At 38.3% G+C, this 21,186-nt stretch overlaps 1 protein-coding gene across 1 annotated transcript; it reads left to right on the top strand.

The window, feature by feature from the left end:
• Positions 1-610: 610 nt before the first annotated feature.
• Positions 611-18,822, top strand: LOC124868556 (tetraspanin-5). Its single transcript, XM_047365958.1, has 10 exons — positions 611-1,044; positions 4,491-4,541; positions 6,144-6,290; positions 6,384-6,554; positions 6,683-6,808; positions 10,965-11,012; positions 12,113-12,229; positions 12,320-12,381; positions 17,207-17,253; positions 17,355-18,822. Exons 1-9 carry the CDS (start codon positions 961-963, stop codon positions 17,217-17,219), a joined length of 819 nt encoding a protein of 272 aa, XP_047221914.1. The 5' UTR covers positions 611-960; the 3' UTR covers positions 17,220-17,253; positions 17,355-18,822.
• The last annotated feature ends 2,364 nt before the right edge of the window (positions 18,823-21,186 follow it).

A 21,186-nucleotide genomic window follows, 5' to 3' on the forward strand; every position in this document is an offset into this window, starting at 1 on the left:
GAGGGCAGCGTTGCTCCGTGTGGAGAACATTAGGTCACTGAATCATTGGACCGCCTTTAGATTCTTAAACCCTGCGTTTTAAAGGTTTCATTGAGCAGCTTTCTAACAATATAGCACATTAACACGTTGCTTATCCGAGTATAATCCTGACACAACAGAAAATAACAAGCTGAGGTGAAACACAGAACCAAAAGCCTCTATTCCTGCCAAAGGAAAACAAAAGCCCAGATCCACCATATAAACCCCACATAAGAGTCACTGTGAGTTCTGTAATCTGTCTTCGTAGTAGAGTGTGTTCTTTGTTAAAACAAACATGTCAGCAAAACATGTAATGTTACAATGTTATTAAAATGTAGATCAAATATATTGAAAATGTTGGTTTTAGACCAAATTCTCATTTAAATTACATCTTTTTCATTCTTATTCGAATAAACCTATAATGACAGTATTACACATGTAAAGTGTAATAAATAACAGACTGTCTCACTCATAATAATAAAAAAAGAAGACGTTTGGGAATAATATCCCAAATTAGACTGCGATCCCAAGAGGAAGTCCCGCCCTCTGAAGCAACTACATAATCTGATTGGCTCCCAGTAATGTCCCTCAGATGACAACAGCCATGTCTTTGGTCTGAACTAGACTACGGGTCAGCTGGAGGACCAGCAGCTCCAACCAGGCTCTCACAGTGGATTCCTCTCAAGCTGACCTCGTTGTGTATCCTGACCGGGTTAAAGCTGGTGTGTTTGGACTGACCGCCCGTCCTCCGCAGCTTCATCTGCGCCTTTTCTCCGCGGAGACGCAGAATGATGCTTCCAACGAGCCGCTGAAATTTGGAGCCATTAAAAACATTAAAGGGTGTCTCCACCGAAGCCACCAGGTTGTTGTCAAACATCAGAGAAGCGTCGATGCGAACCCTCCCAGGGGTGCGGACGTGTCTCTGAAACCGAATCCGTCCAGATGATGTCAGGGAAACATTTCAAGGCTCATGAAGTGAGCTGCTGCATCAAGTATTTCATTTTCGGATTCAACATCATATTCTGGGTGAGTCCCCTGGTGTGCTGGCCATCCCGCGTCTCTGGCCCCTGTGTTGTATTGACGTGCAGTTGGACAGAATAGGCTTTATTCTTGCGCACTTGCTCCCAGTGTCCCCTATCAGCACGCCTTCGCTTTTGTTTGATTGCGGCCCCATGATGATGTTCGTGCGGGGAAAAGTGTACCCAGACCTGTCATCGTCTCTGATCACGCCGTGCAGCGCCGTGGAGCCCCTGCGTAGGAAAACAAAACACCTCCTGCAACACTTCACATAGGGCCTCCTGGGCTTAAACATCACCTTGCTGCATGCTGTTGGGATGGGAGTTATTCTGGCTTTGTTATGATCACAAAGTGGATTTATTGACGGGAGAGATAAAAACTGGGATTGAAAGGACACGTTTTGTCTATTTGATGACATTTATTTCTATCAGACAACAAACTAGTAACTATTGAGAAAGCTTGTGCAAAAACTTAAATGTGTCAGTTTTCCGGATGTACTGTTTCTTTCATAAATACAGTGCGAATATGTTGATCACACTGTATCTTATAAATAATAATCTTAGAACCAGAATCAGAAGAATCAGAGCTACCTTTTGCTGCATTTACAGCTGCAGATCTTTGAGGATCTCTCAACCAGCTTTTTATTTTTTTTATTTTTACCATTCTTCTTTGCAAAACAGCTCAAGCTCAGCCGGATTTGATGGAGAGTCGACAGCGTTCTTATCCCATAGGTTTGATCCAAAGATTCATTGTAGTTGTGGCTGCATGTTTAGGGTTGTAGGGTTAGAGCTGCATAATATTTTAAATTGCAATAAGCATTGCAATATCAATGTGTGCAGTATTGCAATCGCAAAGAAACTGCTTGGAAGCAATATTTGGTTGGTTGTTATATTTTAAGTGCCATGCCTCAGGTCATCAGGTCATGCACCTGATTTATATTTTTAGTGGCTGAGATACTTAATTGAGCCGAAAAATGAGTTGATATCACAATTGTAAATACATATTTTTCTCAAATCATGCAGCCCTGCTGCTGAAAGGCATATCTCTGCGTTTGTCATGTTTGTTTGCAGCCTCTAAGAAATTTTCTTGCTCTTTATTTAGCTCCATCCATCCTCCTATCAAATGACCAGCGTCCCTTAACCTGCTGAAGAAAATAAGCTCCAGTGCATTATGCTGCTACCCTAATGATTCACCACGGAGATGATGTGTTCAGGGTGATGTGCAGTATAGGTTTCTGCTGTGTGTAGTGTTTTGCATTTAGGGCGAAAAGTTTCAGTTTTAGTCTCCTCTGACAAAAGCCTCTTCTTTCAAATGACTCTTGTAGCTTTGCAACTAATGAGACCTTCACAGAACAGCTGGAAAATAAGGTGTCTACACAGATTAAGGTTATGCTTCTCTGGAGACTCAGGTGTATTTAATAATGCAACAGCTAAAACTTCTCAGCTAATCTCATCTAAAATGCTGCTAAGCATCTTTAACTATTTAGTTTCAGATATGTTCAGTAGCACCACTAAGAGCGGGTGAACTATTTAGTTTTTCATTGTGTGCCACTTTAGAATCCCCAGCCTTGATTTGACAACAAAACAAAACAAAACAAAACGAAAATTCTCTAATGGTTTTGGTTTTGGTGAGCCACACCAAGATTATCTGTGATCACCACCTGGCTTGTCTGTTCAAAACGTGGTCGCACCCCTGAGTGGCTTATCATTTGACTGTTTGACCTGATCTAACCTTGAGTAAAAGCAGATCCCTGACATGTCCCACTCCAAGAGACATAAATCCCCCAAAAAATGTCCATCTAAATGGGTAAGTAATATTTATCTTAAAGACAAAACAAACCTTTTTTCCTAACCGTATTAAGGGATGGGTTTATGACTTCATTAAATGGATGATGTGGGAATATACACAGCAACACGTCACTAAGGTGGCCTGTTGCACTTCTACTGTGAAGGCCGAACAGCCATTACATATTTGTTAAGGCTGAGGTTAGAACAGGAAATGATTGAATCAATGAAGAGTCACCGTAGCAGGTTGAATGCAGTGACGTTCTCATCAGAGCTACAAACACCCAGTGAATGTGAGTCAGGTAACACCTGCTTCTTTGGGGAAAGCAGTACAAGGAAAGCCTCTGCTTGACACAGCGAGACCGCTGAGGAATATTTGAAATAGTCATGAAATTTTCAGTCTCTGTAAAAAAAAAAAGGACACCAAATGAAAAATACAAAATCTAACCTCAAGTGGACAAATCACACACCACAGATTCCTACATGTCATTATTTGTAAATTACATGATAAACATGAAGCCCAAATTTAAATGTTTGTTACAAAGGACACCCCCAAAAGGGTGCTCTTTCTTTTTCAACTGTAGGTTTAAAACCTAGTTGTTCCCTGGTAAAAAGCACAACTGGAATGCTTCCTCTGTCTGTATTCTATGCTCAGAATAACAGATCAAAATGTTAAGCAGCTATAAAACGGTCTGATATGGATTTATACCCATACCCCTACTTTCTAACCTGGAGCATTTTTATTTTTACATAGCGATAAGAAGACGAAGCCCTGGAACACAGTGTGGTTTAGAGAGAAAATGGAAAGGTTTTTGTTTTCAGTTATTTATTTAATAAAGAATTTTTCATATAAGCCCTAATTAAAAAGAAAAAAGATTCCTTGAAATTATTTTCCCTTTTTCTAAGGGAACCTGGCCAAGATGGCACACAATTATTACCAGCATCTGTATTTCTGATTTCTGTTAAAGAGGATTAGATAAAGTAGATTTGAAAATTTCAAAATCAAAAGCGACCTGAAAAACTGAAAAGTTGGTGTGGCTGTGCTTGTAAACCTAAACGAAATCAACGTCCAGGCATATAAAAACTGTGATGGTATCTTGATAACTTCTGATTATATAACTAGGCTCTTTTTAATATTATAAACCCAGAAATAATGTAATCAAAGTGCTTAACACTAATTAATTCACATTAACCCACGTGTCTTTAGGTTACACAAAATGATTCCATTGATCCATCCATCCGTTGTCTTCCGCTCATCTGACGTCTGGTCGCGGGGGCAACAAGTCCAGGAGGAAAACCCAGCACAATTTTAATGGACACTAATTACCATTTAACGTTAAAAATAATGCTGTGACAATGATAATTGATTGATTACATGACATTAAAATAAGTTGCATCTTAATGTCATAAATGCTCTGATCCCAGCTTTGCAATCCTTGAATTTCGGCACTGTAGGTGGAAAATATTGCCCCAATCATAAGGCTGTTTAAAGATGCTTCCTAATGTGGGAGCTTCCCGCTGATTCTGCAGACTGATGGGAAATATTTAGCTATGGACCAGAGCCAGGAAAGTCTTTCTGTGGTTTCTCTCCAATGTTCTTCTGTGTGATGTCTACATGTTAGAGTCAACACTAAATAACTCCCATGCTCTTCGCTCTCTCCTCTCTTTCAGTTCCTAGGAATAGCCTTCCTTGGCATTGGCTTGTGGGCTTGGAGTGAAAAGGTGGGTGTTTTTTAGGATGTAGAAATTGTAGTATTTAATTATACAAGTCTTGACACCCAGCAACATCTGCAAATAATCAGCAGATCATTTTCTTTAATGTCTCATTTGTAACCAAATGTCTGAGTGGAATGTAGATGTGGCTTTACTGAATCAGGAAGGAATGTCATGTTTTCCTGTCAGACATCCTGAAGAACAATGAGAGGATCTGATCTGATTCATTTTACAGATTGATTCACTGTGTTGTACTAATGGTACAGTGGGGCTCTGAGCCCTCAGCCATTTCCAGACTTTAAGCAAAGGACATTTGTGGATAATTTGCTCTCAATGTTCATAAAACTTAGTGGATTACTACCAAATATAGTGTTATGATGTGAAGGAATTTTTCATTTTAAGTAAGCAAAAAACCAATATTAGGATAAATCTTTGGGCATTTTGTTTCTTGCAGACTGTGACAATTTGTTCTTCCTCCACCTTTTGAAAAATACCAAACATTTAGCCTGACACACATAATTTTGTATTCAAGCACCGAAATTCTCTGGAAGTGTGAGCTAAAAACTTGGACTACAGTAAATGAGGGATGATTCCTAGGTTTTGTCTGGTCTTTTCTGGGTCTATCACCTGTTTGTTAAAGGCAGAACATGTAGAAAGTGTTCATCTGCTGTAGATAGTTTTTTTTTAGTAGTTCTGATGCTTCTTTTGTCACTTTTCCACTTTATTTTTTTTCAAAGTGCAAACTCTATAATATGTCATCATGATCAGATACTAAGATTAAGAGATAAAGGTCAGTGAGTAGTAAAAAATAAATGTAAACCAGCTGAAGAAAAACCTACAGATAACTTGAAGAAATATCAGTCAAGAATACTTCATAATATTACAAGAAAGTTTGACTTCTTGAAAAACAAAGTAAGCAAATTGTGGTTTAAAACTTTTGCACAATACTGTACATACAAGTTCATATCCTAAAATGTTTCAATGAGTTGAACCAGCAGTCTTATGAAGCAATGGAATAAAGACCAGTTGCTGAATGTTTCCTGGTACAAAGTTAACTCCAACAGTAAACATGGGTTTTGTTTTAGTCACCTGTCAGTGTTTCCATACACCTTTTACCTCCGTTGGTCACAGAATTATAATGTGCATCATATTTACAACATTTTACATAACATGCAATAAGCATTACATTAAACACGTTAACATCGGTTAATGTTAGCTAACATTACATTATGCGCTTTAAAAATAGCTAACAATAGCTATATATTGCATTGCATGCATTAGCTAATGTTAACTAATGTTAATAAACTACATGAACTAACATTACATTAAAATCACCCGACATTAGCTTAATCAGTAGATGCTTTATCTGATATAAGTTGGTTATTACGTCAGCCTAATTAATGAAATTGATTTAAACATTACATCTTTACATAACCCCATGGCACTAAAGAAAATGCTGCTAACATTTCCTCGTTGAGGATTATGATTTCTGCTTCAGTAGAAGTAACATGCTATATGTTTAGAGGAAGGTGTTGCCTTCAAGCTGACTACAGGTACTGCTAGAAGCAGAACACCAATGCTTGCTCAGGAATTTCTGTGCTTCCTCACCAGGGCGTTCTCTCCAACATCTCATCCATCACTGACCTGGGCGGTTTTGACCCAGTGTGGCTCTTTCTTGTGGTCGGGGGAGTGATGTTCATCCTAGGTTTTGCTGGCTGCATTGGAGCACTCCGGGAGAACTCGTTTCTTCTTAAGTTTGTATGTTGCTTGTAGGCTTTTTAAAGATTTTTATTCCACTTTTACTTTCCTCATATTTTAAATGTAAAAGTTATGAATGTTTTTGTATTTTAGTTCTCTGTGTTTCTGGGTATCATCTTCTTTCTGGAGCTGACTGCGGGAGTCTTGGCCTTTGTCTTCAAAGACTGGATAAAGAACCAGCTCAACTTTTTCATTAATAACAACATCCGAGCTTACAGAGATGACATTGATCTTCAGAACCTGATTGACTTCACACAGGAATATGTGAGCACTATCTTTCTTCTGTCACTTCTCTGATTTCACCCTGATATTGTTTGACCCTGTGTTGTTCACTTCTGTGGAACTTTTTGACATATATCTCAAGCTGTGTTTATACTTCTCTGACCTTGCAGTGGGAGTGCTGTGGAGCGTTTGGAGCTGATGACTGGAATTTGAACATTTACTTTAACTGCACCGATTCCAACCCGAGTCGTGAGAAATGTGGAGTGCCCTTTTCCTGTTGCACTAAAGATCCAGCTGTAGGTCTTCTTTGAATAATAATTTTTAGTTTCATTAGTAGGACATGGCGTACAATTTAATTCTTCTTCTTTTAAGAGTTTAGATGTAGTAGGATTCTTTCATACATGCTCACTAGTGGAGACCATATTGTGAAAGTCTTTCTGGTGACGGAAAGGTTTGTTGACCGTGTCCTCCGTAAGGAGGCCTGACGATGTCAACTGTCATGGCGAGCTTTCAAAAGGACATTAAGGCATCAGTGTTTAGTTCTCTCTCAGACTCAGCACAGCAGAGAGTGAAAGCAGATGAGAGGAGACCTTCCCTAAGGTGCCTTTTTTCCTTTTGGACAGAAAAAACACTCCTACAGCTGCTCAGTAAGCACAACCAGGAAAGCAAAATGCTGCAGATAAACACTCTCTTTAATGAAAGCTGCTGCTGACTTCTTTTTTGCGGACCTGATCACATGCTGTTCCAGCAAGGAAGGAACATGCATGGATATAATAAGATTGTTGCATGACACAAGATGTTCCCCGGAGTAACATTTGGACTCAATTTTCAGTCGTATCTTTATACATTTAAAGCCCAACTGCTCATGTGTTTTTATTAATCTTTGAGTCATATTATGTCAAAATGCACTTTGATTGTTTTTAATGCTTTGACACAACTGGGACAGAGAGAAAAAGTCTACTGCCTATGATGTTTTAGCTCTACAGGAAATAGCTTGTTAAATGAATCAAAGTTTCAGTTTGAAGGACCTAGTGACATCTAGCAGCATTGTAACAAATTGCAGACCACAGAGTACCTCCCACTAAGCTAAAACCTGGACCCAAAAAAGTGTCTCTTCTGAGTTATTTTTGATTTGACAAAATATTTCTCTGATTTAATTAATCATGTTTTCTTTGTTTTTGCTTTTTAGCCACCTCATTGGAAAGTCTCAAATCAAAATTTTTGTAACATAAACTATTTAAAGTTATGGAATCAGCAATGTACATGCTTATGAGCAAATCATGTTGGTGAATAGTTTTATTACTTAACCTCTAGAAGGAAAGATTATAGTTTGGATCCTGAAAAAACATCCTCTAATTTAGTCGGGAACGTCACCAACACTCTCTATGTAAGCTTAAACAGTATAGTCCATATAATTCCATGAAACATCTGTAGTAATCCTTAATGATTACTTTGGTTCTCACTCTTTGGACTTTCTGTTGCTGACGGAAACATGGGTGAAACCAGGTGACAACACTGCCTTTTTGGATCTCCTCCCACCTGCCTGCTCTTTCTTCAGCTCCCCATGTTTGGCTGGTCGTGGTGGGGGCATTGCTACCATTTATAAAGACCAATTTAAATGCAGACTTCTGCATTAGGACACTTACTCCTCTTTTGAACTACATGTGTTTGTGGTTGATTTCTCCCATCCTGTTTTATGTTCTGTAGTTTACCGTCCACGAAGATATAATAAGGATTTTATCCAAGAATTCTTTGGATTTCTTGCTGATTTTACTCCAAAATCTTTTACTCTGACAATCTTTTTAATAGTGGAGATATTACAATCCATATCTGCTGCCTGAATGACCCACAGGCTGTTGAGTTCTCAGGGCTTCTGGCATCTTTTAATCTGACACAGTTAATAAATGCACCAACTCATCTTCTTGGGCACACCCTGGATATTTTCACAGGTTTTCACACATGGACTGTCTATCACTCGCTGTGAAATCTCTGAGGCTGCTGTCTCAGATCATTTGCCCATCATTTTTAAATTTGCAGCTCCCTCTACCGCCAGTAGATCATTGGTAGCAGCCTGTCAATGTCGCATCCTCACCTCTGCTACAGCGGAACAGTTTGTAGACACTTTTATGGATTCATAGTTTGTTAAATCAATTGGTGTATATACCACATTATGTCCTAACAACTTCCTCTCTTCTTTCAATGACACCTGTCCTGAGATCCTGGATTCCATTGCCCCTGTTAGGCTTAAGCATCCTAAAGCTGAGCCTTGGTTATGTAACAGTAATGTTCGTGACCTCAGGAGGACATGCAGAAAAGCTGAACGACTGTGGAAGAAGGACAAATTGCATGCATCTCTGGTTTTATTAAGGAACAGTCTTGCTCACTACCAGAGATCTGTTAAAGAGGCAAAAACCCAATTTTTGTCTTCCATTATCTCTAATAGCAGCCATTGCCCTAGGGTGTTATTTAACACACTTAACTCTATCTAGTATCCATCTACATCTGTGTTGTTAGACGCTTCGGCTACTACCTGTGAGAATTTTCTTTTCACCTTGAAAAAGTGGCATCTGTTAGACAGGCTTCTGTTTCTCCTACTAATGTAGTTTTCTCTGCTTCCCATGCTGGTTCTGCTGTATTCGAGCAATTTGTATCTTTTTTCTTCCCTGAGCAACATTGTGCATGGCATGAAAACTACAAATTGCCCTCTTGATTTTCTTCCAACAAAGTTTTTAATACCATCGGTCCAGCTGTTTTGTCCTTTTTTAATACCTATTTGAATTCAGGGATTGTGCCAGCTCACTTCAAACATGCTGTTATGAGGCCTCTTATTTAGAAACCCCACCTTGACCCACTAATTTTATCTAATTTTAGGCCAATCTCCCACTTGCCCTACTTATCTAAGGTTTTCATCATTAAGAAATTCCAGTCTGGCTTTAGATCGCGACATAGCACTAAGTTGCTATGTCACGACAGCAGCACCAGTTGTCCTGGTGTTGCTGGATCTCACAGCAGCTTTTGATACTGTGGATCACTCTGTCCTCTTGTCTCGTTTAAACAATTATGTTGGTATCCGTGGCTCAGCTCTCAAGTGGTTCACATCTTGTCTTACTGATAGAACTTTCTCAGTTATGATTAACGCCTTGGCATCCTCCAGCATGCCTCTGGGCTCCATCCTTGGTCCCCTTCTTTTCTATCTGTCCTTAAAACCAAGTGACAGTAACTCACAACATTGCCTTCTTGACTGTTTACTACAGGTAAACAATGGTTGAGCCAAAATTTCTTGTTTTTAAATGAACAAAAGACTGACCGTATTCTATTCAGTAATAATGCCACAACCGATGTTAGTGCTTTGAATTTTAATTTCAGCAATACTGTTAAAAATCTGGGAGTTATTTTTGATAAGGATTTTAAAATTAGGAAGCAAATTAATTCAGTAGTCAAGTCAAGCTTTTACCATCTACGTCTTTTGTCCAAAGTTAACTTTTTTAAACCACTCGGATCTTGTGACGGCTATACACGTTTTTATCAGCTCAAAAATTGACGACTGTAATGCTCTTTATGTTGGTGTCAGTCCGTTGTTACTCAGTCGTCTGCAACTAGTCTAAAATGCAGCTGCCCAGCTTCTTACGGGTACCATCAAATGAGAGCACATCACTCGTTTTATTTTGTTTGCATTGGCTTCCTGTCCTTTTTAGAATAGATTTTAAACTTCTACTGTTTGTTTTTAATGTTTTAAATGGTATGGCCCTATCTTATTTATCTGATTTGTTGTGTCTTTGTGTGCGCGGTAGATCCTTGAGGTCTTCATCCCAGTTTTCATTTAATGTACCAAGGACTAAATTTGTGCTTTTTTGGTGACAGGGCGTTCTCAGTAGCAGCTCATAGACTGTGGAACCAGCTCCCTCCAGACCCACGCTCTATCTCTGACCTGGGCTGTTTTAAATCAAAACTTAAAACTCAATTATTTAGAAAGACTTTTAATATCTAGTAGTTTGGTGGCACATTATTCCAGCGTTTGTATTGTTTTATTGCTGTTTCTGTTGTTGGTTGTTTGCTAATTTACCTCTTATGAAATGTATTTCTTTTTATGCATGCTTTGTAAAGCACTTTGGTTGCCTAGTCGGCAGTTTTGAAAGGGCTATACAAATAAATAAATAATAATAATAATAATAATGAAACTGTCTGTAACCATATCAGGTGTCTAGAGAGATATATGCAAGTTGATAAAACATTTTGAAATTTCTCTTCTTACATTAGGATAATCAAAACTTTCAATTTGAGAGCAAATGATATCCTAACAGGTCATGCTGAATTTCCTCAATTATATATATATATATATATATATAAAGATTAAATCCAAAGTTCATAGGAATATTTATTTCTTTATTTCCATTGAAATTGCAGCTCTACGATTCATTCAGTTAAAATGCACACTGTTTTCTTTTTTCACAGGAGGACGTCATTAACACTCAGTGTGGATATGATATCCGTGCAAAAACGGTGAGTTGTAATCACGTTCAGTCCAACATTATCCATAGCCCAGATTTACATTTAAAGTAATTTTTTTTTCAACATGTATCCTCTGACTGGTTGTTATCTTAAGCTTTCGATATGACTGAGCTAGAGTCCCGATCTGAATGTGATACAGAACTGTGGATGGAGGTAAAGAGTAAGGTGATGGCAAAAAGGCCGTCCAAGCTCAAAGACTCATCAGTCGTCAAGTGGAAACATACATAAAGCTGGTTAGCAATCATAAAAAGGGTTTGATTGCTGTAATGCCAATAACATTTTTTTCACTGATTATTTGGAAGGGTATAAATAATTTACCAATTTTTAATACAATGTAAAAAAACAAATGAATATATGTTTTAAAACATATCCTCTTTTTTGTTGTTTCCTTGTCTTTTCTGAGATGCATGTCTCATTTCAGAACTTCTTGGTCGAATAAAAATATATTTTAAATCTAAATCTGCCAGGGGTATAACTTTGGACTAAAAAGTGTAAGCCAAAGTTAGATCTTCATCCAGAAAGTAATTGTGGCAACAAAGGTGTAAAGAGCAGAGTGTGAATAGCTCTTGGTTCTTTGGCCCCAGGCTGCATGAGCTCATCGGCAGCTCCACCCTGGTCACAATAATCCTCTTTCATTACGCTTCCCATCTCCTCCGTCTTCAGAATGCAGCAGCTGGCTCTCCATCAGCACTCAGGGCGGTGTTTGGTATTACTCACGCAGCAGCAATGCAATGCAAATGGGGACCCCTCCCCATCCCCTCCCCCTATCATTAGCTTTGGCTGTTCTCCATAGCAGCAAAATGTAAGGAAAAGGTGCCATTTGTTTTCTTGGCTGTACATGTGAGCTGTAGTAGAGCAGCTTCATAAAAGAGTCTGAACAGGAAAACAGTGAGCTGAGTTATTGTTAACAAGTGAGGAACCCTAGAGGGATTTCACTCTGAAGGAGACCAAAAGATCAAAATAAAGCCATGTGTTCTCGTCAAAGGTAACCAGACCGTGAAGAATTACAAAGCACAAACAAACCCGACAGTATAAAATGTTAATAATTCATGTGCTTTGGCAAATTTCTTTAACTCATGAATGTTTTTTAGGACTCTGAGCAGAGAAACTTTATTTACATCAAAGGCTGCGTCCCACAGTTTGAGAAGTGGCTTCAAGACAACCTGACCGTGGTGGCGGGCATTTTTATTGGAATTGCATTACTACAGGTGGGGAAGCGTGTGAACAGACCAGCTTACGTCTGATGTCTTCCTGTGTTTAACTTCATCCCTATCTTATCTGTCTGTGTCTGTTTCCAGATATTTGGGATCTGTTTGGCACAGAATCTTGTGAGCGACATTGAAGCAGTGAGAGAGAGCTGGTAAGTGACGATAGTTTATTCAGAAAAAAATGGTATGTGACTTTTAGCCAATGCTTCTCACTGCCACAGGACTCTGAGCAGCCTTGCTTAGTTTTTCTACAGCACCCATTAATGAAAATAAATACATTTTTCAGTCAGTCATTTTCTACTGCTTATTCTGTAGTGGGTCACGGGGAAGCTGGTGCCTATCTCCAGCAGTCTATGGGTGGGAGGCGGGGTACACCCTGGACAGGTTGCCAGTCCATCACAGGGCAACACACAAACAACCATGCACACACTCATTCATACACCTAAGGGCAATTTAGAGTGCCTAACAGGCATGTCTTTGGACTGTGGGAGGAAGCCAAAGTACCTGGTGAGAACCCACGCATGCACGGGGAGAACATGCAAACTCCATGCAGAAAGACCCCTGGCTGGGAATTGAACCCAGGACCTTCTTGCTGCAAGGCAACAGTGCTATCAACTGCACCACCGTGCAGCCCTAAATTAACTTTTATTTTATTGGAATTAATTTACTTTTAATAAACTAGCACAGTTACAGATTGAAAATCTTGCTCCTTCTCCCTAAGAATGAACTTTTGTGATATTTTCACCTCCCTTACCAGCCTGCTCATTGTGGATGGTGACAAGATAAACATTGTTTCTCTTCAAGCTTTGTTTGTCACACTTCCATTTGTTTTTAACTTGTTCATTGCTTTAAATCCAAATATGGGCAGGTACAGATGATGACGTTTACATCATATAAGCTTCTCGTTTGAACAGACCGAATGTCATGAATTTGCCTTTACTTGAAAAGCATGTTCTCTTGTTTTTCCCGTTTTGAGGCGTGGATAAGAGAAATGACCTGCTGTTTCACACCATACTTACTGGGTTTTTGCAAGGTCCTAAAAAGTCATAAAAAATAATCATCTTAATTATAGGCCTTAACAAGCCTTAAATATGGCCAGATTTTCAAATCTAGGTCTTAATTAACTTATGTTACATTTGCTGACGGCGCTTAAATATTTTTATTGTTGTTTATTCATTCAATGCTTCTTCCAGCATTGAATGAATAAACCTTTTTTTGACAAATTTATTCGTGGCATTTGTTTCTTCCATGATTGTAGCTCTGACTGTGGATATCGTTTGGTACTTTGCTGTGTCAAAATCCCACGATGAAGAAAAGCAATAAGCCCAGTAAAAACGGGTTTGTCCTTAGACGGCATCCTAAAATTGTATGTTTATGTAATTAAAATTAAAATGTTTGTGTTGGGAAGGTGTATATTTAAAGAGTTTTTGGTGTGAAAACAGTAGTGTCAGTAATTGGCTAAAACCTAATAACTGCTATGAAGCTCTCAATATACTGTAGGTGAACGCTGAAGTAAGGTAACCTATACAGGTCCTTCTAAAAATATTAGCATATTGTGATAAAGTTAATTATTTTCCATAATGTCATGATGAAAATTTAACATTCATATATTTTAGATTCATTGCACACTAACTGAAATATTTCAGGTCTTTTATTGTCTTAATACGGATGATTTTAGCATACAGCTCATGAAAACCCAAAATTACTATCTCACAAAATTAGCATATTATTAAAAGGGTCTCTAAATGAGCTATAAACCTAATCATCTGAATCAACGAGTTAACTCTAAACACCTGCAAAAGATTCCTGAGGCCTTTAAAACTCCCAGCCTGGTTCATCATTCAAAACCCCAATCATGGGTAAGACTGCCGACCTGACTGCTGTCCAGAAGGCCACTATTGACACCCTCAAGCAAGAGGGTAAGACACAGAAAGAAATTTCTGAATGAATAGGTTGTTCCCAGAGTGCTGTATCAAGGCACCTCAGTGGGAAGTCTGTGGGAAGGAAAAGGTGTGGCAGAAACGCTGCACAACGAGAAGAGGTGACCGGATCCTGAGGAAGATTGTGGAGAAGGGCCGATTCCAGACCTTGGGGGACCTGCGGAAGCAGTGGACTGAGTCTGGAGTAGAAACATCCAGAGCCACCGTGCACAGGCGTGTGCAGGAAATGGGCTACAGGTGCCGCATTCCCCAGACCTGGGCTACAGAGAAGCAGCACTGGACTGTTGCTCAGTGGTCCAAAGTACTTTTTTCGGATGAAAGCAAATTCTGCATGTCATTCAGAAATCAAGGTGCCAGAGTCTGGAGGAAGACTGGGGAGAAGGAAATGCTAAAATGCCAGAAGTCCAGTGTCAAGTACCCACAGTCAGTGATGGTCTGGGGTGCCGTGTCAGCTGCTGGTGTTGGTCCACTGTGTTTTATCAAGGGCAGGGTCAATGCAGCTAGCTATCAGGAGATTTTGGAGCACTTCATGCTTCCATCTGCTGAAAAGCTTTATGGAGATGAAGATTTCATTTTTCAGCACGACCTGGAACCTGCTCACAGTGCCAAAACCACTGGTAAATGGTTTACTGACCATGGTATCACTGTGCTCAATTGGCCTGCCAACTCTCCTGACCTGAACCCCATAGAGAATCTGTGGGATATTGTGAAGAGAACGTTGAGAGACTCAAGACCCAACACTCTGGATGAGCTAAATGCCGCTATCGAAGCATCCTGGGCCTCCATAAGACCTCAGCAGTGCCACAGGCTGATTGCCTCCATGCCACGCCGCATTGAAGCAGTCATTTCTGCCAAAGGATTCCCGACCAAGTATTGAGTGCATAACTGTACATGATTATTTGAAGGTTGACGTTTTTTGTATTAAAAACACTTTTATTTTATTGGTCGGATGAAATATGCTAATTTTGTGAGATAGAAATTTTGGGTTTTCATGAGCTGTATGCCAAAATCATCCGTATTAAGACAATAAAAGACCTGAAATATTTCAGTTAGTGTGCAATGAATCTAAAATATATGAATGTTAAATTTTCATCATTACATTATAGAAAATAATGAACTTTATCACAATATGCTAATTTTTTTAGAAGGACCTGTAGGTGTACAAGCACACAAATCGCATGCCAGAACTGAAAAACCCAATTTTAGTTTGACAAAGTTATATTGAACCTGCTTATGCTATTAAGTTAAATATAAACTGTTAAACTCATAAGTAGTTATGAGTTGTTTTTCATAATTTGTCTAGGTCTTAAATTCATACCATAATGGTCTTAAAAAGTATAAAAATTGTATTTACTAAAACTTGCTGAAACACAGATTTACCTAGCAGAGAAACACTATATAAAAAAGCCTATAAAAAACTTTTCTCTGCTCTTGCAAGTATACGTTAAAACATGTTTTTATAGGGCTTCTTAGTGGTGCCAATAAGTGTGGCCATGATGATTTTGTAATTTAAAAAAAAGCAAATAACAAAATACTATTTTTCAATGTTGATTTCTGTTTCCCACTGAATAAATGTTAGATTATTTTTCTTTGTGAGATAATGTTACTGTAATATAGATCATGGTAACTCAGACCTTTTAACAGTTATGTTAAAATCACTGCAAACATGTCATAAATGGTAAAATATGCAGATGGTCAGTAAGCTGTGCATAAATTGATACATGGTATTCCTAATTTTGACAAATAAAAACCTAAAAACTGTGTAGTGTGCATTTGTAGTCATCCCCCTTCTACTCTCGCACCCATAAATGATCTCCAGTGCCTTCAGAAGTCCCCTGATTAGTCCATAGAGTAATCAGGGGACTTCTGAAGGCCACACTAGTTTGTTAGAGAACATTCTGAAGCTTCATGAAGACCAATGGACACAGCAGACAGGTCAGGGAGGAGGTTGTGGAGATGTTTAAAGCAGGATTAGGTTATCAGACAATCTTTTCCAGGCTTTACATTTTTCCATGGAGCACTGATCAATCCATCATCGGCAAACCTACCAAGACATATACATCCACCTTAAATGGCAGGCCGGGGAAGGAGAGCATTACTTTAAGAAGCAGCTAGGATGCACATTGTTACTCTGGAGGAGCTGCAGAGATCCACAGCTCAGGCGGGACAATCTAACAACACGACAGCTATTTGCCGTACCCTCTACAAATCTGGGCTTTATGGGAGAGTGTTCATAAGAAGCCATTATGGTGCTGTTTGTAGTTCACTACAAGCCACGTAAAAACACAACAAACGTGGGAGAAGAAGCTTTGAAAATTAACTTCTTGGCCTACATGCAAGGTGAATAACTAACACTGCACATCACCCTAAACACACCATTCCTGCAATGAATCGTGGTGGCAGCATCATGCTGTGGGGATAGGGAAGCTGCTTGGAGTTGATGGGTAGTTGGATAGGGCTAAACACAGGACAATCCTGGAAAAAACCTGTTAGAGGCTGCAAAAAACCAAGACTGGGATGGAAGTTTATCTTCCATCAGGACAGCGATTCTTAAAAAATAGCCAGAGCTGCAAAGGAATGGTTCAGATCATAGTATATTCACAGGATTGGATGGCCCAGTTAAAGTTTAATCCTAAATCTAATTGAGAATCTGGGGCAAAATTTAAAAAGTGATATTGACAGACATTCTCCATCTGGTCTGACTGAGCTTGAATTATTTGGCAAAGAATAACGGGCAGAAAATTCTGATTTTAGATGTGCAACACTAGACATATCAAACGTTGCAACTGAATACAAATGTACATCACTTTTCAGATTTTAATTTAAATGAAAAGATAAAAACATGCATCTTTTTTCCTAAGCTTTGCAATTATTTATTACTTTGTGTTGTTATATCACTTACAATCCCAATAAAATACGTATATAATAAGTTTGTGTGTGCATTGTGATGGGCATGACAAGACACTGTAATCTTCATCAGGCCTCGTACACCTAAAGAGGCATTCATATTTTAAATCTGTCCTCTGTTTATGTGCAGTTTGTTCACCTAAGACCTCCACACAATGGCAGGAAGGATGCATCATGGTAAACACTAAAATATTTTTTGTCTCATTGCCTTGTATGCTCTTGATTCCCCCTGCCATCCTACATGTTTGCAATGACGTGTTTTTGTCCTCTCTCTGCAGGACTGAGGTTTGGATACCAGCAGCCATGGGATAAACATGCTTCATCCAAGATTCCACCTTGTAGAACCCCAGTCCTATGTAAATAGTAAATTAAGAACTTATACGAGTTGTTTTGAATCAAATGCAACTTCTGAAATCTATTTGAAGCTCTGAAACAGAGCAAATCATCCCCATACAAGCAGCACTAAAGGTAAAAAGACTGCATGGAGGAGCTGAAGATGGGGATGATTCGTGCACACAGGAATTAAAAGGAGATTTTAAAGGAGTTTTCACAGCTGCAGCTTCTAATAGCTGCATGGAAGGATTCTGTCTGAAGATTAAAGAAGTTCCTGAAATGCACTGCATGCCGTTTCCCTTCTTATGGGACACTGGCTTGCCTAAAAGTATTTGATTTAGTATTTGTGTGTATTGAATCATTTCAGTAGTCAGCACTTTGCTCAGTGTTTAATGGACCCTGCTCTAAACTACAGAAACTTTAGTGAATAGTTTTCTGTGGGGTGACAGCATCGTGCCATGGATTTGTAAAGTTTAAAAAGCTCATCAGTGACAAGAAAGGGTCCAAAAACACTGATGTGGTATGTATTCCAAATTCAGCTTGAAGCACTTTAATCATCATGAAACACAGATGAATTTCATTTCAGCTTTTTCATTTTGTTCATCTTGTTTTAATTGTGAGGGAACAACTGGAGAGAATTGCACAATCGTGTTCGTAAGTTTTATTTTCCTTTAATTTGAATACTAATGTTTCCTTTGGTGAAATCAAGCCAGTTACGACAGAAGTTTTGGCGTACGATGATCCTTGGATATTGCCTAATTCCACATTCAACCGTTTGTTTTAAAGCAATTTCTCAAGTGCCATAATTAGCTGCATGCTGATTCCCCTCGGTGTCACTTAACAGCATGTGGATACGATTTACAGCCAACTTGACGTGCAGCGCAGGAAACGTTCTCAAAGCTCTCCAGCTTTTCCACCAGCAGCTTTGGTTAATGAGAGAATTGAAATCAGACGGCACCAGGAAACAGTATATTATTATTTTCAATAAAAGCTTCTAATGATTGTCTGTGTTTGCTAGTCACACTATTTCTCACCACCTAGTGCCACATTTGCGATTCCTACATACATTCTATGCTAATCGTTTTTGTTTCCTTGTAGATGTTGACAGTCTTCTTGAGAAAAAGTAAATACTCCCTCGCGCATCTCCAAGATGTTGACAGATGGGACAGAAATAGACACAAAGTGTCATAAAATTAGCAAGATACTTAGTTTTGTCCGCAGCAATTCTGCATTTTGATTTAGATCCCAATATAAAATGTTGTGTCTTTTTAATCATAATAATTAATACCCTTCAAGGGCTAGATGATTTCTTACATAAATGTGATTTGAAAGAGGGTGTATTTTCTTTTTACAGAGACTACATTGTAAAAGATCTAAATATATACACAAATCTGAATAAATGCCTCCTTGTAATTTTCTTGTTTTTAATTTTTATTTATATATGGTGTTATTGAGAGGGACTAGAATGTAGACAGGAAGCTGAAAAAGAACAGGTTATAAATATTTCTGATCAAAATAAAACTAAGAGCATAGCAGGATAGCAAAACACCAAATGAGACTGAGCCAGGTCAATCAAGGTAATTTTTGGGGTTTTACAGATAAATATAAAGTAGAACATTATTGACAAGTAGAAGGAAAATGATACATGATTTCTACCAGCTTTACACTTATAGATACTGATATTTTAGCAGAAATGTATTTTTTGCTAAATGGCTCCAGCTCAATCACATTGGATGAAGAGCATGCTATGATCATCTGGATTTCTTATGGTTTTCTTTCAGCAATGACTCTTCTATAACCCATCCTTAAAGGCCAGATTTGTGTTCCCACAATTATTTATCCACCCTGGGGATAAATAATTAATAAGCACAAGTGGACTCTGTTTACTAATTAGGTGACATCTGAGGGCAAGTGGTGGGACCGGATTTTATTTATGAGTGTCAGATTACAGAGGGCTGAATACATATGCAAGCCACACTCTTCAGGGTTTTCTTTTTGTTTTTTTTTGTAAAAAATAAAAACGGATACACTACCAGTCAAACCTTTGCACCGACCTTTGTCATTCAATAGCTTTTCTTTATTTGTATTACAACATATCTCCTATATTGTAGATGCATGATGAAGACAACAAAACTATGAAGGTAAATTTATGGAATTATTTTGCAAGCAAAAAAGTATTTGTTAAATAACTCAAAACATCTTACATATTTTAGATTCTTCAAAATAATCCCTCTTTGCTTTGAGTACTGCTTTGCACACTCTTGGCACTCTCTTTGTGAGCTTCCTGAGGTAGTCACCTGAAATGGTTTTTCCAACAGTTCCCAAAGGTAGGAATAAAAATAAAGAGTAAACCATTGTATGAGAAGGTGTGTACAAACCTTTGACTGGTAGTGTGTGTGTTCTTTCTGTTAGTTTATCTCATAAAAGCCCAACAAAACAAACTTGTATTTGTGGTTGTAATGTGACAAAATATAAATAAATTAGTTTTATTATTTTACTTATTTTCTTTTAGCTCCCTTTGTTTTAAAACATGTTTTGCTATTTTCTTACTGAAATATCTCAATCACTGCTAGAAAAACAAGTAATCATAATAGCTTGGCTTGTATTTGCTTATTAGTATGTTTACCAAATGAATCTATATTCCAATGATTTTGTGGGTCATTTTTCTTAAAAATGGTACATGAGCTGTATTGCTTTAGGGGATTACTAAGTGTGAAACAATGCCCTCCCACTCCACCTAGTGTTTGAAACGAGTATTTACTGCCATTCACAGTGTCATGCTGCTGTTCTAACAACAAATGACATATTGGTCAAATACGGTCATGGAATCAAAGCTAGTTCCTCACATTAATATATGGCATGTTATCTATTTGGTATAAGAAAATAAAAATCAATTGATTGTGAAATGTAAGGGGGAAACAGATATATAAAAAACTGGTTGCTATTAAAGATTTATAAAACCTATGGCCCAGAAATCAGAACTGCATTCTCCCTATGCTTTTCTGTTTCACTTCTCTGATCTGCAGCTATTTATCTGGCAGAGAGGAAGTGGTTAAAGGTTGATCTATGGGGGAAAGCCACATAGATGCTATTTTTATTCAGCCTGTTTAAGAAATGTAACTGCATAGACTTTTTTTTGACAGACTTACACAGACAGTCATTAGTAGCGATACATAATGTGAATAAAGCTTATCTGTTTAGTTGTGCTATCGGGGGATTGATTGTAAACTTAAGCTTTGACCTTTGACCGGGGTGCCTCAGTGTGAGTTCTGTTTCTTTTCTGACCTCTAAAGTGAATAATGGCACACCTTTTCAAACTGATGTAACATTATTCTCCTACTGATCTGACTTTCAGTCTTTGTAATATTTATACACACATATGTTGGTATACTGTTGGCCCTAAAATCTGTTGGAGCCACTCTCATTGTTTGAGAGCCTGTATCAGTTACAGCTACAGAGGTATGAATGGTTTGCTCTCTCTGGGTCAAAAATTTCAAGCTTCTTAGTGCAAGGGAGCAAAAGTCGCCTTAAGCCAAAAAAGACTTAAAAGGAAAGACAAAATACAAAAAAAGTGTGTTTAGTAAATGTAAAATTTTATGGTAGGACTACTCTATTTGAATTGTTTGGCACTGTTACATGAATTATTGCAGTTTAAATTTAGTATGACCCATTTACAAACATCTCACTCTTGCTGCAAAGAGATTTCACCTCTCACACACACATTCAATTCAATTCAGTTTTATTTATATAGCACCAATTCACAACACATGTCGACTC

Source organism: Girardinichthys multiradiatus, chromosome 5 (assembly GCF_021462225.1).
Source record: "Girardinichthys multiradiatus isolate DD_20200921_A chromosome 5, DD_fGirMul_XY1, whole genome shotgun sequence".
Lineage (NCBI taxonomy): Eukaryota > Metazoa > Chordata > Actinopteri > Cyprinodontiformes > Goodeidae > Girardinichthys > Girardinichthys multiradiatus.

What these genes read in the sequence shown, in the direction of transcription:
- LOC124868556 (XM_047365958.1), top strand. Translation starts at nt 961, where the DNA reads ATGATGTCAGGGAAACATTTCAAGGCTCATGAAGTGAGCTGCTGCATC. An exon ending in GTTGCACTAAAGATCCAGCT is followed by an intron (nt 6,809 to 10,964) that starts GTAGGTCTTCTT and finishes CTTTTTTCACAG; the next exon opens with GAGGACGTCATTAACACTCA. An exon ending in TTGGAATTGCATTACTACAG is followed by an intron (nt 12,230 to 12,319) that starts GTGGGGAAGCGT and finishes GTCTGTTTCCAG; the next exon opens with ATATTTGGGATCTGTTTGGC.